This window comes from Protobothrops mucrosquamatus, unplaced genomic scaffold, assembly GCF_001527695.2.
Source record: "Protobothrops mucrosquamatus isolate PMUCROS unplaced genomic scaffold, P.Mucros_1.0 scaffold1785, whole genome shotgun sequence".
NCBI lineage: Eukaryota > Metazoa > Chordata > Lepidosauria > Squamata > Viperidae > Protobothrops > Protobothrops mucrosquamatus.
Window position 1 is genome coordinate 407,328 of NW_015387923.1, and position 11,110 is coordinate 418,437.

The following is an 11,110-nucleotide window of genomic DNA, read 5'->3' on the forward strand; positions in this document are numbered from 1 at the left end:
TATTTGGTTTTAATAAAAATGTACTGACTTGTTAGAAATAATTCTCCATGGCACCCAAAATTATAAAACAAATGCTGACTTTATCTGCTTTTTGGACTTATCAGCCTTGCAGCAGGAAGAGAATGGGAATATTTATGCATGCATACAAGCATCGTTGAGCAGGTTTCTGATACTAATTTTAATCTATTCATTGCAGAAGATGATCTGCTTTCATTACTATCTCTTTCCCCTTTGCTTTACTCTGTTCAGATGGCTGTTGTCTGCCTGCTAGGATATACTACAGTGTTTGCTATTGGCTCTTGCTCTGGCAGCCCACCCCATTCCTTTCCCAAATGTTTCCTGCTCCATGTTGGTGAAAGCTATGCATCTGGAACCAGGCTTTGGAATTGGCTTCCCAAAGAAGAAACCTTCTGGCTCAGAGTCAGAAGAGGATGAGGATGAGCAAGTGAGGTACTTGGCATCATCTTGTTCCATAGTAGCTTCCTGTTCCCCATTGCTGCCTTCATGCAATCTGTGTGGAAAATCCATAATTAATACAGATGCCTGTGAGGTTACAGAGGGTCTGCTTTTGAAGTGGAAGTCTGCTTGTTGCCGAGATGTTTCTTGAAAATATGTTTTTAAATTGTGATTATCCCTCACAACTGTGGTGCTCCAAGCTGTGTCCATGGGATGAGAGATGGAGATTCGTACATCCTCTTGAGGTGAAACAGTCACGGACTCAAATACATGAAGCTGTGGGGTGATAGTTCTGTTTCTGAAAGAAACTGATTCCTCTTGGCTGTCAAACTCAGCATACACTGAGGGATTCCCACATGAGTGAAGCCTTTCAGTCACTGCAAAAGGAATTAAAGATTAGCAGTTATGAGAAATGAGGATGATCCTGATTACTGAATAATTCCTAGAAAACATTCCAATAACCATTTTCTGGTATCAATGAGTTAGCAAGCGGTTGAAATGTCCATACAGGCTTGTTCACACATTACTGAACTTTATAGCTTATTTTTACTCTGGTTTCTTGTATAAACTATAAAAGCTTGATTCACAGAATCTGCTAAGACATAAATCATGGCTTAGAAACTACAGTAGCTAGGCCCATGTACCACACAGAATCAAAATCAAACATTATGGCTTTGCATTTTTTAACTCAGCTAAGGGTTCCAGTTATTCTATGAAGCCATTTCATAGATTTATTTATTTATTTATTTATTTATTTATTTATTTGATTTGTATCCCGCCCTTCTCCTTACCGGACTCAGGGCGGCTGACAGCCTTATAAAACAAATACTACAATAAATACCTAATTTAAAACCAAATTAAAAAGAAATATTTAATATGGCCTATATAATTAAAATTTCTCTTAAAAACCCCACTAAAAATTCCCTAGGCCAATCCCGCTTGTTGGAAGAGCCATGTCTTTAGGGCGTGGCGGAAGGAGGGGAGATCCGGGATCACCCGGATCTCTGGGGGTAGTTCGTTCCAGAGGGTGGGGGCTCCCACCGAGAAGGCCCTCGCCCTGGGGGTCGCCAGCCGGCACTGTCTGGCTGACGGCACCCTGAGGAGACCCACTCTGTGGGAGCATACCGGCCGATGGGAGTTGGAGTCATTTAAGTTACAGAGTCATTTAAGTTACAGAGTCCTGCTCACTGCAGGAATCCAAATTAAAGCTCTATCTGAAAGCTGTTTGGATCAAAGGAAAACTCAGTATTTTTTTCCTCTGTCTTTCTAGTTGTAACTGCTCTTAAATTTTGATTGCTCTTCAGTTAGAATCTGATATTCCCTAATGTGACTGTATAATCTCTCCTAGAAGTTTGCCTGCTCTGTAGTTCCCTGGATTCTTCTTTTTCCTGTTTGTGAAGATAGAGATAAAGCTGTCCTTCTGTAGCCACGTTCGCTAAACTGGTCCTGCAGGATTTCTCAAAGAGAATGTATAATCATATATAATCCACCAGTTATGTTGACCAGACCATCAGCAAATTGCTTTTGTATTCCATTCAAATTCAAATTCAAGTAGGCAATTCTTATATTTTTATCAAGCTAGAACTGGAAACCTGCTTCTTCAAACAGTTCTTCATAACTGGCTGAAGAAAAGAGTGACTGAAAATAGGAGTCAATTAGTTCTGCCCTTTTTGTTGTTATTCTCTGTTAGTTTTATGTGCTATTCATGAAATGACTGGAACACTGCTTCTTTGAAATGTATCTGATTATTCTTAGCATCTTTAATTATAGTTTTCTCATCTACATGTCTTCCATGTTTACAAGCCTCTTTTTCTCTCTTAATGAGTGTCCTTTTTAACTTTTCAAATCTTCACTAAGCTTTGGGGGAAATTATATTAGTTTTTTCTGCTATCTACATTTTTTTCCTCTTTGGAATTCTTTGCAACTGTGCTTTTAAGAACTTCTGTTCTATAAATTCTTATTTATCTTTCTCAATTTCTTTGTATTCATTACTGTTCTGAATTCATTAAAATCTGCTTTTTTGACATCTAAGATATGTAATCAACTACACTGAGCATTAGTTTCTATTAATTTCAAGAATTCCAGTATTATATCATCATTTTCATCCGAAGGTACCATTTCTACTATTATTTCTATTGTTGTCTGTATTGGAAACTACCATCAAGTCAATGATTGGTTGGCTATTTTTGAAGTCCTAGAACCTCACAGATTTTCCTCCCTCTTAGCACATGTTCATCTGCCATCTCTGAGTTGTGAGAACAGACAGATAATAGTTGTCAGCTGCCTTCTTCCTATGTCGGCACACTGGCATAGACTGCCTTCAAATGTGCAGTGATAGAAGTCAGTTGGAAGTTCAGTGGAAGTATATTGAGGATATATTACCTACAGAATCTTAAATAAGACTGCATGAGACATTCAATGATAGAAAATCTTCATTTGGGCAGGATCAAATAGCATCTGTTCCACCCAAACCTCGATAGAGGATGACATGCAAAAGCCTTACCAAGTGCACCTCCCCTTTCCCCACAGCCATCTCTTTGAGTTCTCGCAGTTTCAGAGGAGCAGTCAGGGCTGCTGTTTCTACCTCTTGAAATTGGGGTGGAGTCGGGGGATGGAGCAGAGATGAAAGCAGAGTCAGAGGAATCCGAGCCACTGGAAGACAAAGCTGATTCCTTTTCCAAACTACAGGCCTCAGAGCAGAAGAGAAGACCATGGTGAATGGTGATCGGCTGACCCAGCAGTGCTTTACGGCAAAGGCTGCAACAGAAACACGAGGCTTCGCTGTGCCAGTGTTGACCTTGTAGTACGATCTGTTTACTGTTGAGGCCTGTGAGAAGACAGCAATCAACAATCATTTCCTCTCCTGCACTGTTGCTGGAAAACTATTTATGTCCTAACTTGGTTGAGAACAATCTGCCTGTTATGTTGCAGACTTTTAAACGAAATCAAGTTTCAAAATGTGTAAACAAAAGACAATAAAAGATTAATATTAAATCAGAAGTTTTTATAAACATGAAGCAGCCTTGCATGCTAAATTAAGTTTTAACATTGTGATCCTTGTCCAAACTTCACAAAGCTATATAACAGCACTAGAGAGATTGATTTTATATTACTCTTGCTTTTACTTTTCTTGGTTTATATCTTGATAGAGGAACCTCTGGCCTTCCAGCTGTTGTTGAACCACAACTTCCAGAATTTTGTATTATCAGGCGGCTTTGAAAACAGATTAAATTCCTACTGTAACACTATCTCACATACAACCACTCACTCAGAAGTGAGAAGCAGAGATTTCAAAGGAACATATTCCTTGACAGTAAGTGTAGGATTCCAGCCACAAACCAATGGCTAACAGTCACAAAATAACACCTAGTGATATGGCCATAAAATGGGGACAGCTAATATAACTTGCTCTTGCTTGCTCTTAGACACCTATATCATCACAAGAGATCATCATTTAAACACTGATGTTTATGCTATATGTTGATAGTATCATGAAGAATATTAGAAGTATAAAAAGTAATAGTAAAGTCAATCTAACAGCTTATCAAAACGGGGGAAAAGGTGCTGTATAATTGCATTAATAGTTTTATCTCAATATTGATATAATCTAAAGAGTGGGGTTACTGCAGACTCTCTCCTGCAGTCTGTTGGCAGAAAGCCCAGTGATGGCTACAAGTAATTTCCAATAAAGTATGCTTTGTTGCTTCTATCTCCAAATGCTTTGGTTTTCCTTTTAAGTGAGCATTTTTCTCATAACACTATGAACACCAAATACATAATAATTAAAATATATACCAGACCAAACTCTGAATCATGAGCATGCACAAATGTCGTCGTGATGACAGAAGATGAATTATATTAGGTATAAGTATATGATAGCTGGTGCAAATCTCTAAATAGCAGGTTTTGTGTCATTTTGTATCCTGATCATGTCACTTCCCCCTCCCCTTATTTTCTCCAGTAGATGTCCATGTTTGTATATCTTTATAATCACGTAGTCCCAGGTAACCTTTCAGTAACACTCAGGCAATCTTCAGGCAAGTTGATACTTCTGAAAAACGGGAAGGGCCGTAAACTCTGTGCCCATGCTTCGCTTGCAAGAACATGCCAGATTCACTCCTTAATAGGCAGCGCTGATCTAGATGGAGTGATGATCTGAAGCAGGTTCATACTTTCTTTCACAAGTCTACAGAAGGATTCCTGACCTACCAACAATCTCTCCGCAGGCTTGACAGATATCTGCATAAAGACTCTCAAAGCAAGCACAGCAGCAGGGTTGTCCACCCTTCATCACATATTGCTGAATCCGCAGGGGCAAGTCACACTCGAGACAGCAAAAGTGTTCTTCATGCCAGCGCATGCCTTCTGCCTCCACGCACTCGGAGGTGAAGATCAGCTGAAGAGACATAAGAGATGAAAGCTCATATTGCTATGAGCTAGATATTAAGGTGAAGTATGCAATGTACCAAGATCAATTTTCTTCCTAAGGTAAGAGCATAGGCTACACAACCATCATTTACTCAAGCCTTTGCAGTGACCCTATCCTATAAATCAAGCTTTCTGTTTAAAAATACACCATATTTATCCAACTGACAATGTTCTCTTGATGTATCTCAAATAGGTCATAATCTATTCTTTAAAAATCTCCAAAGTTATTAGGCTTGAAACCATGTTAAATATGTACACATCATCTACTTTTGCCTGTTTTATTTTGATGTTTCTATGACAATTATCACTACCCAGCACCGTTAAGAATTCTGAAACTCCACTTAATAACACATTGGTCTCTGCATATTCTAGATGTTTTATCTTCCTATATCATGTACCTAATTCTCTTCCATATTCCTAATTACAAGATCAAAAAATTGAAGGGAAGCAAATTTAGGAATTTCTACAGGGGATAAGAGAGATATATGTGGTTAGATCTCTTCCAAAATAAAATCTCTCCAATTATGATGGGGAAAAAATTAAAAATCCAATTTTATCATGAATGCTCTCCTACAGGATTGTAGCTCAAGTCTCTCAATCTGGATTTGGAAATGGCCAGGCTAGATATATCAGCTGATTTAGTTACAAGAGCACAAACATCACCACATATACCTACCTGATCACATGAAGCACAGCGAGGGTGGAAAAATTCTGCATGGTGCCGACCACAAAAAATCTTCTCATTTCGATGGAAGTAAATTAGATCTATGAGTGGTTGCTGGCAAATGTGGCAGACAAAACACGTAGGATGCCACCAGCACTGTTCGCCTAACTTAGAGGCATACACACCCTGGTCTCCTCTGATTATATTCTTATCACACTAAAAATCAAGCAGAAATAATTCCTTTATCTAAGAGCCTTAATTATAACTATCTTCCTTCTGTAAACTATTCAGACTGCTATGCATGCTTAACTTCAATAATTAAAATCAAATTATTTTACCCAGGCAATTCAAATTGTGAGTGAAAGGAATGTGCAAAGTGCAAATGTTAGCAAATTGCACTTGTTTGCATAGCTGTTTTTACTGTGTAAAGTTCTATAGTGTTTGCTGTTTTGTTTAATATATATTGGTTTTCATAACAGAAGGCAACCACTCTGTGTCCCTCCAACAACTACAAATATTACTTAATTGTCTCTTGCATTTCTAAGATTTCAGTAAATGCTGCCTTCATCTTTTTCAAATATACCTTCTCTGACATAAGGACCTACAACTTCCACCTGCACCTGTTACCATATCCAAAGTTAGTATAACTGCAAAGATCACACTAAGCAGGGAAAACAGGGTTAGAGATAAGCCCAGACATCTTCATAATATGTCCAACATCATGATAAGAATAGCTCACATTTCTGCATAAGTACTCGTGAGCTGTGAGAGGCAGATGACGTAAAACTCCCTGTCCCAGCGATTCCTGTCGCCTCCATGCAGCAAAGGTACGGAGTTGCTTTCTTTCCTGTTCACCGATGAATGGGCAATATTTCTCCTTAAATAAAAAAGGAAAAATGGTGCCAAGATCCAGAAGAAGTATCTAGATAAATATGTATATTTGAGATGCAGTAACAAAACAGAGACAGATGTTGATCAACTTGCAAATATTTTTGAAGTTTTATTGTAATACCCAAAGATGCTTTTCAGACTTTCTCAGGCTTTTTTTTTCCTTGAAAAGATTTTGCTTCTCAGCTTCTTAGATGAGAAGCGAAAAGTTTTCAAGGAAGAAAATACCTCAAGAAAGTCCAGTTGCCTTTTGAAAAGCATCTTTGGGACAACCATGGCCTGGATGAATGAGAATCTGCAACATAATTTTATTTTTACATTTGGATTTTATTTGATGGCTTTGGTTGGCTTGGTTCAAAAAATTGGCTTGTAAATAGTTAAATGAAGATCTTATTGCATGTATTTATCTTATTAGTCAAGACCGTATCATGTGTCTGTTAATAAATCCCAATATTATATTTAGTTGGCAGCTCATTTCTCTACCAGTTTCCTTCTTAGCTCTTTTTCTGTAACATGATTCCGGAATTCTATGTATATCTATTCAGAAGAAATCCTATTATATCAAAAGTGACTAATTCCAAGCGAATAGGCACAGGATTATAGCTTGGCTTTTCTCTAAATCCTACTTTTATCCAATACACAATGTTTGCAAGCAAAATATTCAAAAGCCTGGGCAGTGTGTCCTAATTTAATGATCTCTTTACTAGCTGAGTGCTAATTTTGACTTTAATGTTGGAGTCAGTCCTGCACATATGAAAGATACCAAATTGAGGAAGAAAGTGCTAGGGGTTGGCTAGGTCATTAGAGCAGCATTACTACAATAGCTTTAATCAAAGCTGGCTACTAACTAGTGGATGTGAACCCAGAGAGGTTATTTGTAAATTTAGCACATTCTATTTAGACAGAGACTTTAAATTTATCTTTACTTCAATGGACCAAAAATCTCTTTCAGTTGTTTAGTTCTTGGGAACAGCAGTAAAATCCCCAGTCAGCTTTCTGACCAGAATATCCTAGAGCAGAGCCCCCCCCCAACCCCCAGTCCATGGACTGGGACCGGTCTACGGCATGCCAGAAACTGGGTAGCACAAACAAGCAAAACCCCATCTGCAGGATGCAGGCAGCACACAAAACCATGCCCCCTGTGGTCCGCGGAAAAAACTCCATGGAACTGGTCCCTGGTGTCTAAAAGGTTGGGGGCCGCTGTCCTAGAGGACTTTCATGGGAACATCAGTTGCAAGTAAGTTTGGTGAGCCATATAACAGCTGGACTCTGGCACAAGGGGTCGTAGGGGCCATACAACGGTATCTTCCCAATCACCGTGAGGTAAAAATGACAAAACATGTGTCAATGACTATGCAATGCAACTTTGCATTTTTGTACTGCATGTAAGAAGATGGAGAATAAAATTGTGTTACCATGCACATTTCATCACTTGTTCCCTTTCTTCCCCTATAGCAGCGGTTCTCAACCTATGGGTCGCCACCCCATTTGGGGTCGATCGACCATTTCACGGGGGTCGTCAAGCAAGGCTGTCCGCCATTTTTTTTGTCCGCCATTTTTTCCCCCTTTTCCGGCGGGTGCCTTACCTCCCTTGGGCTGGGCCAGCTGGTGGTCGGCCTGCTCCGTCTCTGCTGCTTGCCAGCTACACCTCGGCCGGCGCAGGGGGCGGAACCACGCATGTGTGGCGCTCCCGGGCAGGGAAAGTCCTCGACTTACGACCGGTTGGGTAGTCCTCGACTTACGACCGGTGAAGTCCTTGACTTACAACCGGTTTAGTCCTCGACTTACGACCGGTTGGGGGTCGCGGCATTAAAAAGGTTGAGAACCACTGCCCTATAGGCACCTGAATCACCAAGTTAGTCCATTTTTATTATTTATTTATTAAATTTCTATATCACCCATCTCAGCTAAGGAACTCTGGTCTGTTTACAACATTTGTTTGGTTATCTTTTCTCCTTGTTACCATATAAAAAAAAGGAAGCTTCTCCTATTGCTGTTTTTTTTAGAAAGGTCATGGAACTGCATGATTAGAATTTGAAAAGAATGGATAGCCCAAATAATTTTTTCAGTGCAAAGAAGGGGCATAAGAAAATAGTTTTGGCAGGACTCTTCAATCAAGTGATGCACAAGTAAAAAAAAATAGACCTGGCAAACCCTGGGTAAGGCTTTAAGAAACCTACATTGCAGTCTTGTGGAGGCAGCTGGTAGAGGAGAATTTTGATACGGAGCTGATTGTGAATAGCAGCAGGGACAACAGCTGATGAACAAGAGCTACTGCTTTGTAATACCTGTAAAAGTAAATGAGGTAGAAACGAAACAGTGATATTTCTATGTATTTGGGAGGTAAACAGTTTTCTGCACTATCCTCTGTCTTACAGATCATCTTCTCTAGGCTTGATAAAAAATCTTCCCACATTAAGAAATGAAGGGATAATGAAAACAAACCAACAGAAGGAAGACAGCTAATTTACTTTCCATTTATTGTATAGCACATAAACTAGGAAAAAAGAGTTTGCCAAAGTTTAGACCTATCTTCCTGCATATGAATTTGATTAAGCAGTAAGACTTGAGATGGGAAGTCTCCTCACCAAAAGAACAGAAAAATTGGCAAAAATGATTTTTTTAATAAAATAGTTCCTTTGTTTTCTGCATTTTTTTATAGCCTTTTTCCTGAAAATTAAAAATACTGAAAAAAAATTCCTATTACATTTCATTTATATCAGTGTTTCTCAACCTTGACAATTTTAAGGCATGTGGACTTCAACTCCCAGAATTCCACAGCCAGCATTCTGGGAGTTGAAGTCCACATGCCTTAAAATTGTCAAGGTTGAGAAACACTGATTTATATTATATGATAAAATTGTTAAGATGAACAGAAATAACTTTACAGAAAAAAAGAATTTTGGGGGGGAAATACAGCAAATTATATAATAATTTTGCATGGGCATAGTGAAGCTTTCCTCAGTATAGTTGTAGTATGAAAATGATAAATCATGAGACAGAAAATACTGATAATTTCAAATTCAGAAAAGAAGACCGATTAGATAACATTTCATTATTCTAAAAATTATGAGTAGTCTGTCTTTCTCAGCCTTTTAATTAAGTTTAATAAACCAAATTATACACAAAATATTTTATAGAGCAATAAAATTATTTTATATCTATAAAGGGCGTAAGTATTGCACATATTTCAATTTTCCTCCCCATTAGTTTTTCCTCCCCAAAATATAACGGGGATCTTTGTTTTTTCCTTACTGCTTCAAAACTGCCAGAGATTTTAACATCGTCAAGTGATTTTTACATTTTCAAGTTGTAATCATCTACTGTTTACAATCCACCTGTTCTCAAATTCTTTTTTTTCCTGGAATCAAGCATGACAATAACAAAAGGTCATGTGTGCAATACTGATATTTACACAGATTCATGTGATATGGGGTTGGTCCCAGATCCAAAGGCAGCAAAAGGCAGTAGCCAACCTTGCTACTGTCACAACTCCAATTGACTTGGCAAATGAAAACACTGTTCACTAGCCAATCAGGAAAAAAATTTCACCAGGGTTAAACCTTGTTAACATTTAAATAGGAAATCAAATGAAATCCCAGAACTTTAAACTTGTCTGTGAACTTGAGGGGGAAAACATCCTGGAGTAAGGCAGTGGCAAACCATATTGTTTGAAGAAGACAAAAATGATCTTCTGCATGTAGTCATCAAGGAGTCAGACCTGAGAGAAATTTTACCTTATACCAGAAAGAATATATCACACAGAGACGTAGACCTGAAAGCGTCTTACTGGCTCTGATGGAGGAAATTCAGTGGTTGGACCTGGATAATCTTCCAGGGCACAGCCAGAATCACTGTCTGAAGATGAAGCAGGTGGTAGAGTAGTTACAGTTCTACTACATGGAGACTTCTCCCTCTGGGCCCAAATATGACTTGGCTGGGACATCCGAAAAAGGAAGTGCTGAAAAAAAACCAAGAGTCTATTAAAAAAGACCAATTCATCCCCTTCCCCTTACAGTCTACCCAGAACACTCTTAAATATGCTATCCCAACATGGCACCTCTCAGATGAGATAGACTTTGGCCACCAATGTCTCACTTATACATTTATTTGAAGGACAGAACTACTGACATATATTTAACATGGAATACGAAGATTTTCTACTGTATCTAGGAGACAGAGGAGTAACAAAAGCAAATATTAATTGAAGCAAGTATTTCACAGGATCATTGCAATTTTTTGGGGGGAGGGGTAAGTGAGGTTTGTAATCATGTGGCCTTTTAAACCAAAAGGTTTACAGTGGGGGATTTTCCTTTTGCTCCTATATATATTAATCAAATTAGAATTCTTGTTAAAAGAACAAGCATAGTCATGTTCTATAGACATAAGTTACACTGCTAACCACTTAGTCAAATCTGACTAATTTCTCATTCACATATGGCTAAGGGGTACAGGTTTCATTCTGCCCCTATTTGCACTCTCTTATACTGAATGCCTTATACGCACAATACGTATTTTCTTAAATACTATGTTAACTGTAAATGGGAAATGGACATGTCACAAAGTAAAGCACAACCCTCCAGCATAAGTTTTATTCCCAGAATACTTCTAGGCCCCATAGGTGGTCTTAGAAATTTGTTTTAAAAATGGTTGCTATAGCCAAATCTTTACTTG

The 11,110-nt window shown here is 38.5% G+C and overlaps 1 protein-coding gene across 1 annotated transcript; it reads right to left on the bottom strand.

Moving 5' to 3' along the window:
- Positions 1-267: 267 nt before the first annotated feature.
- On the bottom strand, positions 268-10,397 carry PRICKLE4 (prickle planar cell polarity protein 4; the record flags this gene model as incomplete). The annotated part of the gene is made up of 7 exons (XM_015823154.1): positions 268-833; positions 2,960-3,283; positions 4,666-4,852; positions 5,561-5,764; positions 6,288-6,425; positions 8,617-8,724; positions 10,227-10,397. Coding segments are annotated over 7 exons (1,698 nt in total), but the record flags the coding sequence as incomplete, so codon positions are not given.
- Positions 10,398-11,110: the final 713 nt, after the last annotated feature.